General features: G+C 31.7%; 1 protein-coding gene across 1 annotated transcript; it reads left to right on the forward strand.

The window, feature by feature from the left end:
* Positions 1 to 15,254: 15,254 nt before the first annotated feature.
* On the forward strand, positions 15,255 to 19,436 carry EMB1473 (Ribosomal protein L13 family protein). Its single transcript, XM_012213119.4, has 4 exons — positions 15,255 to 15,624; positions 15,765 to 15,950; positions 17,101 to 17,271; positions 18,939 to 19,436. The coding sequence occupies exons 1-4, from the start codon at positions 15,319 to 15,321 to the stop codon at positions 19,053 to 19,055; spliced, it is 780 nt and encodes a 259-aa protein (XP_012068509.1). The 5' UTR covers positions 15,255 to 15,318; the 3' UTR covers positions 19,056 to 19,436.
* Positions 19,437 to 21,732: the final 2,296 nt, after the last annotated feature.

Genomic DNA, 21,732 nt, shown 5'->3' on the forward strand with positions numbered 1-21,732 from the left:
ATTTTCATAATGTTTTGTCCAACTTTGATTCTTCTTTGTTTCTCGTAACGTTTTTGCTTTTGCTTTTGTTGCAGCTGTTACTGACATTGATACCAGTGGCATTCATGCGTTGGAAGAGTTATACAAAGGCCTCCAGAAGAATTGTAGTGCGGGTTAACTTATTTTTCTTTTATTTTTTCCTAATAATATTATATTTACAAAGTTCTAGTGCGCGTTATATTTATAGAGTTGTAGTTTGTGTTATATTTATGGAGTTATAATAAGATTTTTATATTTTCAGATAATACCTTTAAAAATTTTTTCCACCTCTAAATTTACACAAAACATCTAAAATTAATGCAAAATTGAAACACTTGAAATATAACCAATTAAAATTCCATGGTAGTCCAAGGAAACAAGTGATGGCATAGCCGAATAATTTGATTAAGAAAAGTAAATAAAATTATAACAAAAAATTGCTATCATTATCATATGTTGATGGATATGGTATCACGTTTTCTTTACTTCCAAAAATATAAATTTCCGATTGACATTAATAATAATAAAAAGATTAATATTTAGCATTCATGGTTTTGGAAGTTTTTTAAATGCTCCCTAAAAATTTATTTTTTAAGAAAGAAAATATTTTTATAAAAAACATAAAATATAATAATGTTCAAATATATATTTTAGAAGTGAAAATAAGAAAAACCTCAACTATACCAATAAATGATTTTAACAATACCCTTCAAAAAAATTTAACAATTGATGTAGTATTTCTATTAATATTTCAATTAAAATAAAAAGGCCAAATCTAATTATGTAATTACAACCATTATTTACACTATAATTTAGCCTCTTTTTAAAATTAAAAGTATATCCTAAAACATAATGTAAATTAATCCAAGTTGTGTAAATTGAATAAATTGTTATTCAAACTTTGATTAATATGAGTTGAATCCATCATATGTCCTACATTATGTATTTAATCTTAACAGAATTAATTAAACATAAAGACAATGCCATTTAATTAAATTAAAATCTATATAATATATAAAAGGCGAGGAGATATATATTAATTATATATCAATATGTCTTTTCATTTCTCAAGATGTATATTAAAAAATATATATTAAAAATAAATATACATAATGAAGATATGTATATATATTTAAAAATAAACTTTTCTTTTTATACAAGTATATCTCAAATTTTACGAAAATTTTCTATTTAAATGGAACGAAAATGAGAATGAGAAATTACACTATTATAAGTTTTATTATCATTTGCATGAATAATGTGTGTGTAAATTTTTTAATGCAGGTCATACCATGCATGACTTTTGCTATTACATCCCTTGATGAAAGACTTTACAAGATACTTAAGAAGACACATTTTAGCATTGCAATTTTGTCAGTATATCTCAGTGAGATACAATTTTATAATGCATTTCACGATCATTTTATTATACAATATTGTTATTTTTGAATGATGTTATAAAAGATTATTTCATTTAGGGATGGAAGTGAGACGAGTATTTTAGGGTATCCACTCCGCTTCGATCTGTTTAATGAAGGTACGAATAGTCATAAATGCGTTATAGATGGATAAAGATAGTGAAATTACTACCCGCAATGGATACAGATAGGGTATGAGTATTCGACTCTAGGTAACCGCTATAATAAACGGTTTTGGCCGTCGGTACCTGCAGGTATCCTACTCATTCATTTTATATAAATTTGAGTTTGGATAGTTTAAAATGTGCGAATACCCTACCCGTTTAAGGGGTATTTTAAACGGGTTTGTGATTGATAAGGTAGTAAAATTTTAAACGAGTTCAAATACGAGTACTTAAATGGATATTTAAAGGGGTTTGAAACAAATATGAGTAGTAAAATTTTAAACAGATATGGTTATAGGTAGTTCAAAATTCACGGGTAACTGCCTACTTCTATCCCTAATTTCATCCTTTAATATGTATAGGTTGATTTATATGTATAGGTTTAGATATTTATGGCAATTGATTATCTATACAATGATAGGTACTATATATATAAATTTTAAAAAATTTATAAATTCTCAATGGCTTAATTATCCAAATATATCTATTGAAAAATTACTTTTAAAAAAAATACTTCTAATCAAATTGTAAAAAAAAAATTAGAAAAATTAAAAAAATTAAAAATCTTCATTATTTATTATTATTATTTTATTAAAATCTTCTAAAAATATTTTGTCGATATATCTAAATTTTCCAAACACTTACTCATTTTCCTAATTCTTATTTTGAAAATGGCACTAAAATGACCAGATATATCCAAATGAATAAAATACATGTTTTAAATAAACATTCATGAGATAAAATTATATATATATATATATATATATATATATATATATATATATATATATATATATATAATTATATAATTATATATAATTATACATGTTTTAAATAAACATTCATAAGATAAAATTATATCCAAATGAATTGTAGCTAAACTTGTACAAATAGATTAAGATATCATTACCAAGTTGGATCAATAGAATATTCTAAAATGAATTTTATCCAAGTCAAGGTTTGAAACTTTCTTAACTTTTTTGTATTGAAAATTTTGTATATTTAAAAATTTGTAAAAAAAAATTAAAAAAAAATTCAAAACCACGAAGTTTCAAATGTCAAAGTTTTTAATATTGCGTAAGAAATAATGGGTTTGTATATAAATGCTATCAGTATTTCGTTTCAAGATAATGGGTTTCTTTCTCAAGGTTTTTAATTGGAAAAAAATTAAAAATAATTTTTATTTTATTCAGGTCAACCTTTTTTTATTTCTTAATTTTAAAAATTGTCAAAAGATTAATCATGTGAATCATCAAATTGTAAAAAAATAAAAAAATTCAAAAATAGTATGTGTAGATGTAAGTTCAAAAATTAAATTTACAAAAAAAATCATCAAATTGTAAAAAAATAAAAAATTCAAAAATAGTATATGTATGTTTAAAAATTAAATTTACAAAAAAAATCATCAAATTGTAAAAAAAAAAATAAAAAATTTAAAAATAGTCCATATCAAAATATTTTAAATTACAATAAAATTTTATATATGTATTTTAAAATTTTAATTTTTAATATCTTTTTCTTTATCCTTATCTCTCTCAATTAAAATGTTTAAAATTACAATCAAATATTAAAGTTAAATATTATAATTTTTTTATGATAAAATTTTTTATTTGACTATCACTGAGGTTATTTTAGATATCTCAAAGTTCACCAACGACGCCATTGGAAATTTCATTATGGAAAAATTATTATTTCGTCCCTGAGGTTTTACATAATTATTTAAGTAGTTCTCGACATTTATACATATATTTATAACGTCCCTGAGGTTTGCCACCGTCATATTAATTGGTTCTTCCGTCAAAAAAATACATTTTTTCCGTTAATTTTGAGAAGAAAAGACGAAATTATCCTTTGGAAAAATAATTATTTCGTCCCTGAGGTTTGCCATAATTATTATGTAGTCCCCCACATTTATACAAATATTTATAACGTCCCTGAGGTTTACTTCTGTCATATTAATTGGTTCTTCCATAAAAAAAAATACACTTTTTCCGTTAATTTTGAGCGGAAAAGATGAAATTATCATTGATAAGTTTTTATTGACATTATTATTAATCTCTTTCCTCTAAAATACCTGAAACTCACATTTTCACCATCTTCCTTAACCCAACGCGGTCTTTATTGCCACCACCGTGTCAATGAAAACTATCATCTCTATAACCAGATCACCACCAAAACTAAAACCCAACATCCAAACTCAATCAAGCCATCATCACCCTTCATCCATTTATCTCTCTCTCCTTGATTAGAAGATTTAGGTTAGTTTGGTCATTCTATTAAAAATTTACAGCAAAAAGTGTATTTTTTGGACGGAAGGACCAAGTAATATGGCGGAAGGACCAAGTAATATGACGGAAGTAACCTTAGGGACGTTATAAATATTTGTATAAATGGCGGGGACTACTTAAATAATTATGGCAAAGCGACAAAATAATTATTTTTCCTTTTAGTTTTGTTGGTGATCTGGTTATAGAGATGATACTTGACAGAGACACGGTGGTGGCAATGAAGACCGCGTTGGGTTGAGGAAGATGGTGAAAATGTGAGTTTCAGGTATTTTAGAGGAAAGAGATTAATAATAATGTCAATGAAAACTTATAAATGATAATTTCGTCTTTTTCACTCAAAATTAACAGAAAAAGTGTATTTTTTTTATGGAAGGACCAATTAATATGACAGAAGTAAACCTCAGGGACGTTATAAATATTTGTATAAATGTAGGGGACTACTTAATAATTATGACAAACCTCAGGGACGAAATAATTATTTTTCCAAAGGATAATTTCGTCTTTTCTTCTCAAAATTAACGGAAAAAGTGTATTTTTTTGACGGAAGGACCAATTAATATGAGGTGGCAAACCTCAGGGACATTATAAATATTTATAAATGTCGAGGACTACTTAAATAATTATGTAAAACCTCAGGGACGAAATAATAATTTTCCCTTTCATTATTCACACGTTTATATAATATAGATATAAGAATAAATTAGTGAATATAAACAACGAGTAAATAACAAATAATGATGTGCAACACACGTAATGAAAAAATTAATCTATACTATATATAAATATTGGAATGAAAGGAATAATAAGATTTCTGATAGTACCTTAATGAAATTTGTAATATCTTAAAATAATCTTAGTGATAACTAATTAAAAAATTATATTTTATTAATTGATTGGATATGTGCAAAGACCTGACAAATCTTTTTCAAAATTTTTCATTTAAAAATTTAATTGTAAATTTCAACCAATGAAATTCAGCGGAAAATATTTATTTATTGCTATATCGTACCCGTAAATCAGTTTGAATTTTTCGAAAATCAAGTGAAATACCCGTAAACCAAGCAAAATAGACCCAAATGACTGAATTGGACCAAATCAGTTCGAATCAAACCAAAATGGCCCAGAAAACTCTAAAACTACTTTCTTTTCCTTTCTTTCTTTCTTCTTCCTCCCTCTCTAGCGAGCGCAAGCGCGACCCCCTCCATCCTTCCTGTTTCCAGCCACCGCCCGATGAGAGCAAGGTGGCAATCGACTACCCTGGAGTCGCTAGTCCCTTTTCCGATTTCCTTCCACGCTAGCAGAGCCTCTAGTGGCGCAAATCGAGACTGTCTCCTTCGACAGTTCTCGTTCTTCAATCTCCGGCGATATCAGGTGAAGTGAAGCTTCAAAGTGAGTCTCGATCGACTCAGCTCCTCCACGCGATCATCTTTCCTCAAATGATTCCGGCAATGGGGCATGAAGGACAAAACCACAGGAGCAGCTGCGAGATGGCGACTGTTGAGCCCGTTCCGGCTAGTTAGGGGACTGAGCTCAGGCAACTAACGCCAAAAACAGACTCCTGGGTGAAAACCAAGCCAGATGGTTTAAAGAGCGCTCGATTCGGAGTAGCCACATTTTTCTGGCCACCGTAGACGGCAACGGCGGCTGTTCGGCGACCGGCCGACAAGTCTCCGGCGGGTCCTAAGAGGCAGAATCTTCTTCTTCTCTCGTGGATTGTGGAGTCGTCGTCCGAATTTCGATTGTTATGCTCTAAGACCCGATTTTTAATTTTTGGTATAAATTCTGAGTTTAAATTTATTGGGTAATTTAGATGATTTCAAATAGATAGTTAATTGCGGGACTTTGAAATGTAAGGTTTTGAAGTTGTGAATTAGTTGGAGATTAGAAGGATTTAAACATAGGTTTCAATGGTTAGAATTTGGAACTTTATTTGATACATTTAAGTGTATATTTGGATCTCGCTAGCATTATAAAATAAATTAGGATTATTATTAGTATGATTTAAAATTAATAGAAATTTTGGTTTTACACATATATATAAAACCTTGAATTAGTTATTTTTTAACATGAAATATGAACCTAGTAGCAAGTAGTTGGCTATCTATTAACTAAATTGCAAATTAGTTGTTATTTGGAAATATATGGATACTTTAAACTAGTAGGATGTGGAGGTTAGGTAAATGTTTATATTCATTCATATGTTACTTTATGAATCGGCTTAGCCTTAGACAGCAGGGTTAAGGAAATTTTGTGTAAGTAGGAAATGGCCAATGATGATGCTTAAGCTTAGATTGTTAATAACTAAAGTTTTGTATTGTAATTAAATATTGATACTATTACTTGACATGGAGGACGGGAAATTCGTTTGTTTGATTGCCCACGGATGGGCTGTGTGAATTGAGTGAGTGTTTAGATGAATAACTAATGGTTACGGCGGACGTGATTAGTGGTTGTGAATTGCCCAATGGATGGGGTTTGAGAATTTATTATTGAAAGTGGTTTAATCAAATTTTTAGGGGAGGTTCTGCCAAAATTTCCACAGAATCTAGATCAGAATTACTTGAAAATAAGCTATAGGATTTATTTAGTTATTTATACATATTTATTTATTTATTTATTTATTTACTTATTTATTTCATTTACGTACCATCTGCTATATTAAATTATTACTTAGTACTCTTATATTTGTTTGAATTGGTATGTGAATGCCCATTGTACTCTTGTATGAAAATGTTTAATTGATTAATGTGCTTGCATTTAAAGGCGATGTTTGATTATTTGTGTTGTGACATTGCCATGCCTTATTTGTGTGGAATTGGAATGAAGTAGGTCACTATGGGTTTGTGAGGAAGATTCTGGAAATGATGAAAATATGGAATTCAACTGTCGGCCATGTATGGAGAGATCGGCCCCCGTGCGCACCTGATGATATGGAATATATGGAAAACCACAGGGTGGCCTCCTGATAGTATGGAAAGAAAAGAGAGTATAAAAAAAAGAATGAATGAATAAAATGAAATCAATTGAGATGGCTGGTCAAGTGAGGATTAGACCGGTCGGCCAGGTATGGGGGATCGGCTCCCTGGTGGATGCGTCATGAGAGGATGGGCCACGTGGGAGGACGGCTCATCAGGGGTTTCGTGACGCCACAGACCAATTTCCACCTGATGTGATTATGTGAAGGTGTTAATAATTGTGATTGATGTTGTTGTACCATTTACGTGATCGCCTGCATGATCATATATATCTAGTCGAATGACTAGATTGATATATTTACACATTCGTGTGAATATATGTGTTGTGCAATAATTATTATTCATTAATAAACTCACATCTCTCTTGTTTAAACTTTCAGGAAGTAGATTTTTCTATATCCCTCTGTTCCTTCATCACAGAGCTAGGAAGGAATTTTCTAATTTCAGAAATTAATTCATTAATTAGTTATATGTATGAGGACTTATTTGTATTTATCTATTAGTAAACTCCGTAGTTGTAGGTTTTATGTAACTTTAATTGTGTATTAATATAGGTATAATGATTTTATGAGCCCATATTATGAATGTAATGTATTACAAATTGGGCCCGAACTATGAAATGTGTAAAATGTTAAATTTGGGGCTGAAATATAATATAATTATGAGGTTTATTGTGCATGGTAATATGGGCTGAATGGTAGAAATTCAGATTGAGGTAGTTGAATTTTAGTGATTCAGGCTTACTACGGGTCTCGAGGGCCTTAAACTTACCTGGGCTCTAGTGCCAGTCCGGCCCATGAAAACGGGTTGTGATAATATGTTTTATTAAAATTATTTTTAAATAAATACATATAGATAATTAAGTATTTCAAATTTTCAGTTTTATTCTATTTAAATTTATTTTTTAATAAATATATATGATAACAAGACATTTAAAAATTTTTATGTTTCGTTTTTCAAATTTATTTTTTAAATATTTAATTTGATGCTATTTTGATTAGAATCTTTAGGAGAGAGATAAAAAAAGAAAAAAAAAATTTAGTTAATAATATTTTTTTCTTTTGTTTGTATAATTTGATTGGATATTTTTTTAAAAAAAATCAAATAGAATAAACATAATTAAGTCTTTAAAAATTTTTAAATTTTTATTTTTAAATAAAATAAATATATTTGTGTGTGCAGAATGACGAACAGTTAAATCTTATTCTCAAAAATATATATAATATTTTGTTGTTATAAGTTGAAATAACGAAAAAATTTATAAATATTGATTTGGCACACTCTTCTATTAGCATTTTATTTTCTTTTTTTTATCTAAATTTTAGAAATAATCACTTTATCTTTGGCCTGATGATTAAATTTGCCCTTGAATTATTGCCAATTCTCCTGGTGGCCCCCCTGAACTTTGCAAGGGCTTCATCATGACCATGTACTAATAAATCCTCCAGTAATTATGTCACTCTTGAAAATATAAAAAAATGAGTGTGTTACACGCTCATTGATGTGGATTTAACAATAACACGCACGATAAATGTTAATCCATGTAGGAAGAGAGAGGAAAACAACATAGTGTCCTTTGGCCACTATGAAACTAAGTTTGTGTTTACCACCGCTGTCTCTTTCTTCTTTCTCTTAGTGCTTCATCAAATCTTTCTGATCTTCACAATCCTCTTCTCCTTTCGATGAAGAAAAAATTGCTCTATCTACTTAAGAAAGCTTTTTAATCGACAAATTTCACTCTCTAATCAAATATCACTACTGCAAAAATCAAAACTTGATTTCTCTCAAATCTTCACCTCCACTCCCCCTTCCATCACCTACAGCGTCATTGAAAAATGTGATTTGTTGATCCCCTTTCATCCAAACCCTTGCACTCTTCGATTGGACCACCTCTCAGGATGGATTTCGCTCACTCCCTGAAATCTTACAAAGAGATGGGTCTCTTTCACTGGTAAGGTCAAGCAATTTGATTTAGCTTGGAGTGTAATTGATTCAATGGTAGCTATAAATATCGATTGATGCCTTTGCGATTCTCATTCATCGCTCCGTTCAAGTTGGATTAACTATAGAAAAAACAAGCAATTTAATCGAACGGGATTATACTTGTAAGCCTGATGATATTTTTTTTATTAGTATTTTTGTGTAAGAAACAAAGAGGTAGTGAAACTCAATTTTTTATAGTTTAAAGCATAAGTTTAAGCTTAATGTTATTATTTCTACTGATTTGATTCGTGGCTGTTTTTTGCTTGAAAATCTATCAGAAGCTAAGAAATTTATTCAATCTAAGTTTTTAATTTCTTCGCAAATGTTTCTCTTTTCAAACCGATTGTAGTTGGAGAAATAAAATCAGTTGAAAGAGGGAAGGGATGAAAATGGTTTCTGAGATCAATTTTGGAGAGAGAAATTGGTAAAGAACAAAGCTTATTAAGTTGTTTGACAATCATGACCACTGGTCATGCCACATTGGACACTTACCTAAATTGAGAAAATCAATTCTCACTCTCCTAAACGCATTTGGATGCACGCTCTTTATATCCTACATGGCGAGGGATATAGTTACTGAAGGATTTATTTGTACAGGGTCACGATAATATCCCCGCAAAATTCAGGGACCACCAGGAGAATCAGCGATAGTTTCAGGGCAAATTTATTCATTAGGTCCTTTGTCTTTCTAAAAGATTTTGATTGAATGTTTATTTTACCTGTTGTACAATTAATTAATATATTTTTAAAGATAATTGTTAAATTATTAAGAAAGTATCTTTCATATTATATATTATATTGTTCATATACTTTCTTCTTTTAATTAAGCTTGAAATTCATAATTCAATAGATATATACACATAAACAATAACTAATGCTATGTATTTTACTTTTTTTGTTTTAAGATAGGAAGTAAATTTACTATATATATATGTTAGGTGATATTATAGAATTGTGCATTTATAGGTATAATGAATTTTAGATAAATGATAACATAAATTGAACTGAAGTGTGTGCGTAATTACACATGATTGTTTTATTCGTTTAAGGTTGAGGCAGGAGGTTAGGAAGTGAGTGATGGTTTGATTTTCTTTCTGGGCACCTATAAGGGTTTCAAGAATTTATATATATAAATTAGGGATTGAAGGATTACATGCATGGATAGTGTTGAACTTTATTTTGAAATCATATAAGAAGCAGAATTATAAGTATAATATAAATTAATGATAAGGATATCGGCTGTATATTGTATATTGTTGTAACTAACTGTATCCTAAGATAAGTTTGTATAACTACAAACTCTTGTAAATAAATATAGCACCGAAACACAGAAATAATAAAAGTTGAATTCCAAAGTTACTAAACAGCTTTATGGTATCAGAGCCAAAAGCCCTACGGCATCTGGTCTCTTTTCTTTCTTTCGTTTTTCTATCTTCGTTTTTCTCGTGTTCTTCTGTATTTTACGAAAACAAATGGCCACAGAACAGTCTTTAATTTCTGTTACTACATCAAGTTCTTCTTCTTCTCCCTTTCCTTCTATTCAAATACCAAATGTTACACAGTTTCTATCAATCAAGCTTACCTCAGCCAATTATTTACTGTGGGAGGCTCAGATTTTGCCTTTGCTCCATGGTTATCGCTTGTCTGGATATATTGACGGTTCTATCGTTGCGCTGCCTCAGAATTTGCCCAATGGTGATTCTAATCCAGCGTTCCTTGATTGGTTTGCTCAAGATCAGATTGTTAGGAGTTGGATTAACTGCTTTGTTTCGGAGTCAATTATGCATCAAATTATAAGATGCAAAACAGCAAAAGATGCATGGGACAAGTTGGCTGTGATTTATTCTACTGGTGCTCGGTAACAAGTCCAGCAACTTCGAAAGCAATTGAAACATCTGTCACATGGGAATGACACTATTGATGATTAATGCATAAAGCTCGTTCTTTGAATGATCAGCTTGGTGCGTTAGACACTTCCATTCCTAACGAGGCTTTAGTTTGTGATGTCATTGAGGGACTTGGTCTTGAATATCGTCCTTTTAAACGAGCTATAGAAGCACGCAATTCTCCAGTTAGCTTTGATGAATTATATACTCTTCTTTTAAGTGAAGAAATTCAACTCAAGTTTGATTTCATCTAGATTACTTCTACCGTTTTGCCGACTGCTCATTATAGCAATACAAACCGTGGTGGATGAGGTAATTCTAGACATGGAGGTCAAAATAGTCGTGGTGGTCGTGGTGGACAAGGATGTGGTTATGGACATTCTTATTCTGGCCAAAGTACATATGGTCAATCCTATGGTCAATCTTATGGCAATTCTTATTCTGGCCGCAATGCATATGGTCAATCTTCTGGTCCAAATTCAAACGGTGGTGGTCTTGTATGTTTTATGGCAATGGCCATCTTGCAAGGCAGTGCCCCTCACCTCGAACCTCACCTCAAGCTAATGTTGCCAAAGCTAAACCTAAACCAAACCAAAACTGGATAGTGGATTCTGGTGCCAATTATCATCTAGTTGCTAATCAGGAGAACATTGCTCGGCCAATGCCTGTGCATGATTATACTGCGCTAACAATTGCAGATGGTAAAAATCTTCCGATTCTTTCTCGTGGTTCCACTATTTCTCATATTAATGGTCGTTCTTTTGTTTTCAATGATGTTCTTTATTCACCACATGTCACTACTAACTTACTATTTGTTTCTGCTTTTACTTCACAAAATAATGCGTCTATTGAATTATTTCCTAACTCTTATTTTGTGAAGGATATCCCCACAAGGCAGGTGCTATTCCAAGGCCTGAGTAAAGATGGACTCTATCTTTTTCCTATGCAATCTGTTCGCTCACTTTCACCTACAACATTTCCTGCAACTGTGTCGTTATGCCATGAGCGTTTGGGTCATGCAAATATTCGTATTGTTAAGCATGTTCTTACGATTAATAAAATTTCTGTTGATTCTCATAAGCAGTTTGATTTTTGTCATGCTTGTAATGTGAGCAAGTCTCATAAACTTCCTTGTCCTGATTTTGTTTATCATGCAAAGAAACCTCTTGAGTTAATTTGTTTCGATGTTTGGGGGCCTTCGCCTGTTGTTTCTGTCGATGGTTTTTGATATTACGTCATTTTCTATGATCACTTTAGTAAATATTGTTGGTTGTATTTTCTAAAGCAAAAATCTGATGTTTTTCCAGTATTTGTTCAATTTCGTAAATTAGTTGAGACATATTTTGGTCTTCCAATAAAAAGCTTTCAGTCTGATTGGGGGGGGGGGGGGTGAGTTTCGATCTTTAACCACATATCTCAAAGAGCATGGGATTACTCAATGTGTTTCATTCCTATACACACCTGAACAAAATGGTTGTGTCGAGCGAAAACATAAACATATTGTCAAATTGGGTCGTGCTTTATTACACCATGCTTCAGTTCCATATTCATATTGGCCTTATGCTTTTGACGCTGTTGCATATACCATTAATCGCTTGCCTTCACCGAACATTCACAATCAAATACCTTATGAGCTTTTATTTTCGGTGAAACCCAATTATGATGAATTACGAGTGTTTGGTTCATTATGTTATCCTTGGCTTAAACCATATTTACCACATAAATTGGCACCTACATCCTCTCGTTGTGTCTTTTTGGGGTATAGCGAAATTCACAAAGGTTATACTTGTCTTGAGCTTTCCACTAAGTGTATTTTTATCTCACGGCATGTTTATTTTTTGAGCAGGTGTTCCTCTACCAGAAACTAGATGATACTGGCACGAGAGAACCTGCACCACCTCAGCCAACTGCAATTCCATTACCTCCTGTACCTATTCAACAAGTTGCTGGACTTTTGGGTGCTCAACCAAAACGCAGCACCAATAACCTCTCTACTACACAAACCACAACAAATCCTTCACCTAGTTCAAAAAGCCCACATCATACCAATCAACCTGCACTCACCGTTTCACTAAACCAACAGGACCCCAGCATTAACTCAATGCCCACCATTTCACTAAGTGAAACTCCCACCGAACCAACTTCTTAAGCTCCCACCGAACCAACCTCTCCTTCATCTGCTCAACACGCAATTGCAGTACCAGAAGCAGTCTCTCTTCCACTGCCACTGCCTTCATCTTCTGTTATTGACACCACCCAACAATGCACAAAAGAGCATCCAATGGTGACAAGACAGCAAACTGGAAAACTAAAGCCCAAAATTCCGTGGTCTCCGCAGTCTCATAATGCTACAATTTCAACTTTGGTTCCTACTTGTTATATGCAGGCTATTAAATGCTCCCATTAGTGAGATGCTATGATTCAGGAATTAAATGCATTATTACAAACTGGTACATGGGAATTGGTTCCTTGTAGTATTGCATAGAATGTTGTGGGTTGCAAGTGGGTCTTTCGAATCAAACAAAAAGCTAATGGTAGTATTGATCGTCACAAAGCTCGGCTAGTCGCAAAGGGGTTTCATCAACACCCCGGTGTTGATTATTTTGAGACTTTTTCACCAGTTGTTAAACCAACTACCATCCGAGTAATCTTGTCTCTAGTTGTCTCTAGAAATTGGGTGGTTAAACAATTAGATGTTTCCAATGCATTTTTGCATGGTGACTTGGAGGACGAAGTATTTATGGAACAACCACCAGGGTTCCAAGACAAAATGAAGCCCGACCATGTATCTCGCCTTTGCCGTTCTCTTTATGGTTTGTGCCAAGCACCACGACAATGGTACAAGAAACTCCATTCTGCATTGATTCTTCATGGCTTTTGTGTTTCACCTGCAGACTCATCATTGTTTCACTATGCTAAAAACAATGTCATACTTTTTGCATTAGTGTACGTTGATGATATAATATTAACAGGCACTGGTCTTAGTGAGATGTAGCGAATAATGGCCTGTTTATAGGCAGAATTTATGCTTCAAGATCTTGGGCGGTTAGATTATTTTCTGGGCATGGAAGCACATTGGTTGCCTGAAGGCCTACTTCTCACACAGCAAAAATATATATTGGATTTGTTGACAAAGGCTAGAATGGAAAATTGCAAAGGTATTGCTACACTGGCTGTCTCAAGAGATAAAATGTCATCGACTGGAAGTTCCTTGTTCTCAGATCCTACGTTATATCGTAGTATTGTGGGTGGTCTACAGTATCTTAGTTTAACTACACTAGAAGTCTGTTTCTCTGTTCATAAAGCTTCTCAGTTTCTTGAGGCTCCTACCAATGATAATTGGAGTTTAGTCAAGTGCATCTTAAGGTACTTGAAGGAGACAGTACATTACGGACTTCTCATTCGAAAATCCACTCATACTGATTTGAATGTGTATACTAACGCTGATTGGGCAAGCAGTCTTGATGATCGAAAATCCACCACCGATTATGCAAATTTTATGGGTCAAAATCTTATATCTTGGAATTCCAAAAAGCAACAGACTGTTGCTCGCTCTTCCACTGAAGCGGAGTATAGAGCCATTGGATTAGCTGCCACTGAATTAACATGGATCCAAGCGCTTTTACGTGATATTGGCTTTCATTTTGTTAATACACCTAATCTATGGTGTGACGATATTGGTGCTACATATTTGTCAGTAAATCCAGTTTTTCATGCGCGCACAAAGCATCTCGAGATTGATTTTTATTTTGTACGTGACAAAGTACAAAAAAAGGAGCTTCAGGTCAAGTTCACTTGTTCCAATGATCAACTCGCTGATATCTTAACAAAACCGCTTTCCAAAGCGCGACATCGAGCTCTAATGTTTCATTTAACAATTCGATCATTCTCCAATAAGGCTCGAATCGAGAAGCCCTGATAAAGATACCAACTGTATATTTTATATTGTTGTAACTAACTGTATCTTAAGATAAGTTTGTATAACTACAAATTCTTGTAAATAAATACAGCACTGAAATACAGAAATAATAAAAGTTGAATTTCAAAGTTACTAAACAGCTTTAATTAATCACTATATTTATTTTGATCTAAATAAAAATTTATGATATAATATTATATAAATAAATAAAAAATTGAATGAGTAAAAAGAATAAATATGCAATATTTTTAAAATTAGATTATAGTTATTCACATTTTCTTAATATTGTATATAATATTCTCTTTTTTTTTTTAATTTAATTTTCTTTCTGAAAAAAAAAAAAAAAGAAAAAGGAACGAGTAGAACTGGAATTGAAATCCACCTTAATCCTGAACCGATACTGAAATCGAAACTGGTTTGAAATCGACTGACTGAACGTAGACTAGTACTGGTTCAAAAATAACTGAATTGGGAATAAAATCGAAATTCCGGGTCAACATTTAATAATTGGGCTTAGATAGATCGGCCCATTGCATCCAATAATCTATGGGCCCAAACTCTTATTAAGCCCTAACCATGAAATAACCAAAATGAAATCTTATCCAGTACCGATGCGAACATAACGAAAAGAGAAGATACACAGAAGCTGAAGTGATAGAAAGGGAGAATGGCTCTGTTGTGCGCACAGTCTCCTGCTATGCTATTATCCTCCGCATCTTCTTCTTCTTCGACTACTCCAAGTGCACCAAAATCTTATTTTTCTTGTGCAAGAAAAGATGCCATTTGTTGCAGTCCGTTTACTGTGGGATTCTCATTGGTAAAAAAACCATGTGTACGGACAGAATTTCCTTTTAGTAGTTGGAGCAGCAGCAATTTTGTGGTTCGGTCTCAGAAAAAGAAGGAAGAGACCGCCATTGCTCGTGTACCTCTTGATCAACGCTGGATGTTCGAGGAGAATGAGATCAATGGCCCTGTATCTGTCTTCTCTTTTATTTTCTGGTTTTTTTTTATATATATTGTCCATGAAAACCTTACCTGCTCTAATTCTTGCATTTGTAATGGAGTTCAGGGAATGAATGCATAAATAGATGATGTTGGTTTTTGTTTTTGCAGGACATTTGGAATAAGACTTGGTATCCTAAAGCTGCAGACCATATCAACACAGATAAACCTTGGTACGTTGTTGATGCCACTGACAAAATTCTTGGGAGATTGGCATCCACCATTGCCATTTATATCCGTGGGAAGAATTTGGCCACCTATACTCCTAGTGTGGACATGGGGGCGTTTGTAATTGTGGTATGTAGTTTGTGCAATTAGGAATTTAGATTGCCTTTGCTACAGATGATGAATATCTGCAAATATTTTAATGAGTTTGAAGATTTATTTGATATATAATCTTTTTTTTCTAGATTTTTGTTTCTTTCTGAGTCTCTTTGTCAATTGAAAGTGTGTGTCAATTCCATATTTGGAGCTCTATTGGTTCAAACTAATTTAGTATGGCTTTGAGGCTTAATTACTTATATAATAACCATATTCTGTCTGTGATTCTTATTAATACGCGAGTTTGTTTTAATAACCATAAATTTCTTGTAAGTACTGGTTATTTCAAGTTGGTGGGCGTGAGTTGATCTGGGGATTGCTTGTAGCAATTGAATCATTAAAATTTGTTTTAATACAAAAATCTATTTGCATCAAGCTGTTGCCATTTTATGATTTTATCCTTGTGGTTAATGTCATATGCAGCTAGAAAGCTTTCTTGCTTCTTTCCATCCTTGATAATATTATATGCTCAAAGTATTGGTAGCTGAATTTTTTTATGTAGTTGGTTAAGGAAGAAAACAGGTGTTGTTTGTTGTTATACAATGTTTCTTTTTAGTACCTTAGTACATTTAGAGACTTTAATTTAAAATATCGGGGATGTTGGGTATTATATGATCTTCTTAAGAATGTTATATTGGATTATCTCAATATTTCTCCTGCTTATTTGTTTCCCTGATCTTGAAAATAAGTGTAACAAAGTTGAGTTAAGGGTTTGGCTTGAGTCTAAAACTCATAACTTAACAATTTTTGCAATATTTGTCTACTTAATGACTCCTTCTTGGACTGGCAATATCGCTTGGTGTTATCTCTAGATATTTACTATAAGTAGAGAATTTAAAATTTTCAAAATATTGTGCTTTACTTTGAGCACTAAAGATCCTTGCTGAAAATGTGGTTGTCTTATTTATCACATGGTTATTCCTACTTCTAGAGATAAAAATTTTAATATTGACTAGTCAAAAAATTTTAATTTTTCAGTTGGTCAGACAGTGTTCTATGTTCTTCTAAAGGTTATGATGGTTTATACATTATTTTGTTTCACAGAATGTGGGCTCTTGTAATAGGCTTTCAGACATGCATTAGTCACCATTTAAGTATGTTAAATCTGAAACTTTTGATTGATAAGGTGAATGCTGAGAAGGTTGCCGTATCTGGGAAGAAAAGGACCCAAAAGCTATACAGAAGGCATTCAGGAAGACCAGGTGGCATGAAAGTGGAGACATTTGATCAGCTACAACAGAGGATTCCAGAAAGAATTATTGAACATGCTGTTCGAGGCATGCTTCCTAAAGGGAGGGTAAGTTTTGAAGTTCTAACTCAATATGATTATTTATACCTTAAACAGGTTTTTCATTCCTTAGTTTTTATATGAAGGAGCATTGCAGTGGGGTCTTTTTTTTTTTTTTGGGTTGCAATAGAGTATCTAGTATGTAATAACAGTAATTAAATAAAATAATGAATAAATTGTCAAATTATATGATACTTATCAATTCATTATAGCTAAAATAGAACCATACCAGATTGACATGGAAATGCATATGCAAAGAAAGATCAAGGACAAGTTATACGATCTTGTGAAGACTTGTTTAACTACATGTGTAAGTGGAATCCCTTATGTGTGGGAATGTTGAGTATTGCAGAAGGTGATGATTTCTTGGAGGGTTGATTGGACATTAACTCCTCATTTAGGTTTATGTATGGAAAGGGTTGAAATGAAAATGAATCTACAGCAGTTTTATTACTCATTAGCGGCATTTTGTGGAGATAGTATCTTGATGATCTTGATGGCTAGTTTGATAGGATAATGATTTGAAAGGACATTTTATCTCACCCCAATTGGCTTGTTTGACAAGTTAAGTGTGTTTCTTCTTTTCTGTCCCTCAAATATGTGCCTTTTATATTCTCTTTTGAAACTCCAATGTCCTGAACTGAGTGGGGCTAAGGGTGTCTGAAATTCCAAAATGTGAATGTGGTTTTTACTGGTTATGAGGGTTGGTGCAACTGTAATGTTACCTTACAGTCACAGGTCTGAATCGTGGAAATAGTTGCTTTGCAAAAAAGCTTGGGGAATGTATCTTATGATAGATGAGCTTCCCCAGTCTCTTGCAAAGCAATGAACATTTTGTGCTGGGAGTGCCCTTTTTATTAGATCATACTTATCTCGCATCTTAAGTTGCCTTGGGAAAAATTCTTTTCCAGTATGTAAGGTGTCTGATAAAATTAACTTGTCAAAAGAACAAATAGAAAAATAGAGTACAGAAAAAAAGATAGGAACGACCATCATGAAACTTTCCCATTTTCTAACTGGTAGTATAGTAATGTGAGGATCTGTCTTCGATAAATTTGCACTGGATGAGTTGAAGATTTGTTTTTTCTCCACTACATTAAAATAGTGCGACTTAATATATGTTTGATGCCTGATGTGGCAAGATGTTCTGATTTACTTGTCAAAATTTGCCATATTTTTTTCGGAAGGGAAGGCAATCCCTCAATATTAGAATGCATAATATGATTCTAATTCTTTGTATTTTATGATGTGCTTTGCCATTTCAAGTTCCTATACTGTCCCACTTCCTAAGGGTAAGCATTAGTGGAAGGATAAGATTATTCTATCGTGAATTAGAAGTTTTGAGTTCAAACTATAGAAACAGTCTCTTTGCATTGTAAGGACGAGTCTATTTACATTGATTTGATGTTCCTCCTTTTCCACAATATGAGGAGCCTTGTGCATAGAGACATTAATTTTTTATCCTTTCCTACATGTTTTTGGGGGCCCAATTTGGAAATAAATTATATCACCTTGACGTAATATAAGACATTTTACATCTATTTCCATATATTTGGTCATTTATTTGTTAAATTTATGCTTTTTAAGGTTAGATTTTTTCTACTCTATTCTGCCCTCATGAACAGGCATATTTTTTGCCCAATTGAACTGCTATTGTTGATGACTATTTCCTGCAGCTTGGAAGAGCATTATTCAACCACCTTAAGGTATACAAGGGTCCAGATCATCCACATGAAGCTCAGAAGCCAGTTGAACTACCCATAAGGGACAAGAGGATTCAAAAGGAGGGATAGATTTGCATTACGACCTAGCTCGAGTATACAAGCAAACGGTCTTTCTCGATTGCCTTGCTAACATATTTTTCACATGGATTTGAGTTCCATTCAAAGGCTTCCTTCAGGTAAAGGCCTGTTCATGTTTGTATTTTCTAGCAGAGGAATTTGAAATTACTAATGCTTGCTCTTAGCTAAGGTTTGGTGCTGGATATGATGGGAAATTTATTTTGTAGCTTTCTGTTGTTCAGTCTGTATTCACCCTAATGTACAACTTATCTTGCTCAGTGTAATTCATTAACTTGAAGGGGAAGGAGTTAATCTTTTTTGACTTTTTGGCTGTAATATGTTATTAACAAGTGCTACTTCAATATATTCTATAGAAGTCCGTTTGAATAGTTAGTCATGAGAAACAATTATCTGATTTTTAGACTTTGTTTATTTCTGGAAAATACATCTTAAAAATGTTATGAAGTAGATGTCTTATATGGGCTAGAAGTCTGTATTGTTAATTATTGCGAATTCTATCTTCTTAACTTGTGGGTTCTACTTATGTAACTATATATATATGTGGCTTCTCATCAATAATAATAACATTCTCGTATTCTCTCTCATATTTTGCTCTCTATTCCTTCTCTTTCTTCTCTAGTTTTATATTATTTTATAACATGTTATCAGCACGATTCGTTCTACCACCATGAATTCATTCTGCTATTTCGATTTTTATTTTATCGCTCCCTTGATCAAATCGCTCAAAGAAATGATAATTTATGGTCTGCGACAACCAAAGTTAAGGTTTGAGTGTTTTAAATGTTTGTTTGCCTTTAATTATGATGTTATATTATTAGTACTTTTCAATTATATGTTTGATTTAATTTTTGATTGAGTTTGTTTAATTACGGTCTTAATAGTAAATTGGGTTTTTTTTTTTTTTTTTTTTTTTTGTATGATCTTGCGAAATTAATTTGATATTATTGCAATTGAGTGTGAATTTTTAGTTATTTTTGCCCAATTGTTATACTCATTAAGTTATAGTGATTTGTCGATATAGACTCTTGTGGTGGATTGTTTGGTTTGGTGAAATATCTTAATTTATTTAGTTGACAGAATGTTTACAGCGTGCCTATTTAAATTTATATTTTACTTTAATTATTATTTAGGTATACCCTAATGTATTTATTTTTTAAAAAATCGAAGAATGATCAATCACAATCAGTTTATATTCTTTTATAAATATTTGTTTATATCGGCTTATTTACTTCCACAGTATAAAGCTTATTAACAAGTAAACTGATGTAAATTTGCATTCGTTTCATGGATAATAAAAACAAAAGATTTGTTTATATATAAAATATTATAAGGGCTAAAGATTTTTTTATATATATATATAGCTAATAAAAACAAATATTATTTGTTTATATATAAAATCTTTTTATAAAGATTTGTTTATAACGTATGCACGACACATATTTATTTTATTTATTATTTTATTTTTCAGTAAAATATGTGGTTTATTTTGTTCATATTTGATTTTGAATTAATTGGTAAATAATGACGGTTTTAGCATATTTATAAATTGATATTTTATTTGTTAATCGCTTTATATTATTCGATACATATATTTATGTGGGAATAAATCTTGATAATTTATTTGTCAACTATATAATCTTAAGTTTTATTGACATTTTTTTGAGAAAAATCAAACTAAAAATTTCATTAATTGAAAATTGTATGCAGATATAGAATACAGATCAATATATTTTTATATTTTTGTATAAGAAATCTAATAATAAACCACTTATATAAAGAATAAAAAAACACAATCTTGATTTGGAGTATATCAATGAGTTGACAGAGCATAATATTTGTGCCAAAGGCGATTACTTGTTCCACTTGATGGCTATTCATGGCCACTGTTGGACTCTATGATTTTCTACAAGTTCGATCTGATTACCTCCAAATTTCTTCTTTTTTATTAGAGAGGAAATCTGCACTACTTTTTGCATAACTATGCAAATAATAAAAGACGCTAAACAAAATTATCATTATAATGGTGATAACAATAACTTAGAACTAAATCTGAGAACAAAATTCCAAAATATGGGCAACAATAACTCAAAACTAAATCTGAGAACAAAATCCCAAAATTTGGCAGCAATAAATCTTAATATTGGATGACAGTAACTCAGATTTGAAATAAATCTGAGGATTATTTGCAAAAAAATAAACAAAAAAGAAAAGGGGTGACCACCAGTGGCCGCTCGATTGAAGAAGAAAATAAAATTTTTAGGTTTTAGGTTCTGGATGAAAGAGAGAGTGATAATTTTTTCAAGTTTTATTAACTTTTGAATTTATTTAATTTAGTTGATTATTTTTAAATTCTTTGTTATGATCTTATAGTCTATTTTGTTTTATTATAATCACTTTCATGATATTAAATATATAGATTTTGAATTTAAGGCCTTTTATATTTCGATCAAGAATTATTATATTTAGATACAACGGATCTTAAATATAAAATTAAAAAAAAAAGATTAAGGATCTAATCAAAATAGCATAAAGATTTGTTTTTTTTGGAATGATTTGAAAGAAATGTACAATTCCCAAAAGTTCATCATGAATAGATGCAATTATCAATACAGATGCAAAGCTCGTAAAACTGTAAATGACTATAATTTTGTAACATTAAGATTATTAT

The sequence above is a fragment of the Jatropha curcas genome, chromosome 7, assembly GCF_041381405.1.
Source record: "Jatropha curcas cultivar XTBG-Jc1 chromosome 7, XTBG_Jcur_1.0, whole genome shotgun sequence".
NCBI classification, from domain to species: Eukaryota; Viridiplantae; Streptophyta; class Magnoliopsida; order Malpighiales; family Euphorbiaceae; genus Jatropha; species Jatropha curcas.

Coding starts and splice junctions, on each gene's coding strand:
- EMB1473 (XM_012213119.4), top strand. CDS start 15,319: ATGGCTCTGTTGTGCGCACAGTCTCCTGCTATGCTATTATCCTCCGCA. Junction 15,625..15,764: donor AGAATGAGATCAATGGCCCT/GTATCTGTCTTC, acceptor TTGTTTTTGCAG/GACATTTGGAATAAGACTTG. Junction 17,272..18,938: donor GCATGCTTCCTAAAGGGAGG/GTAAGTTTTGAA, acceptor TATTTCCTGCAG/CTTGGAAGAGCATTATTCAA.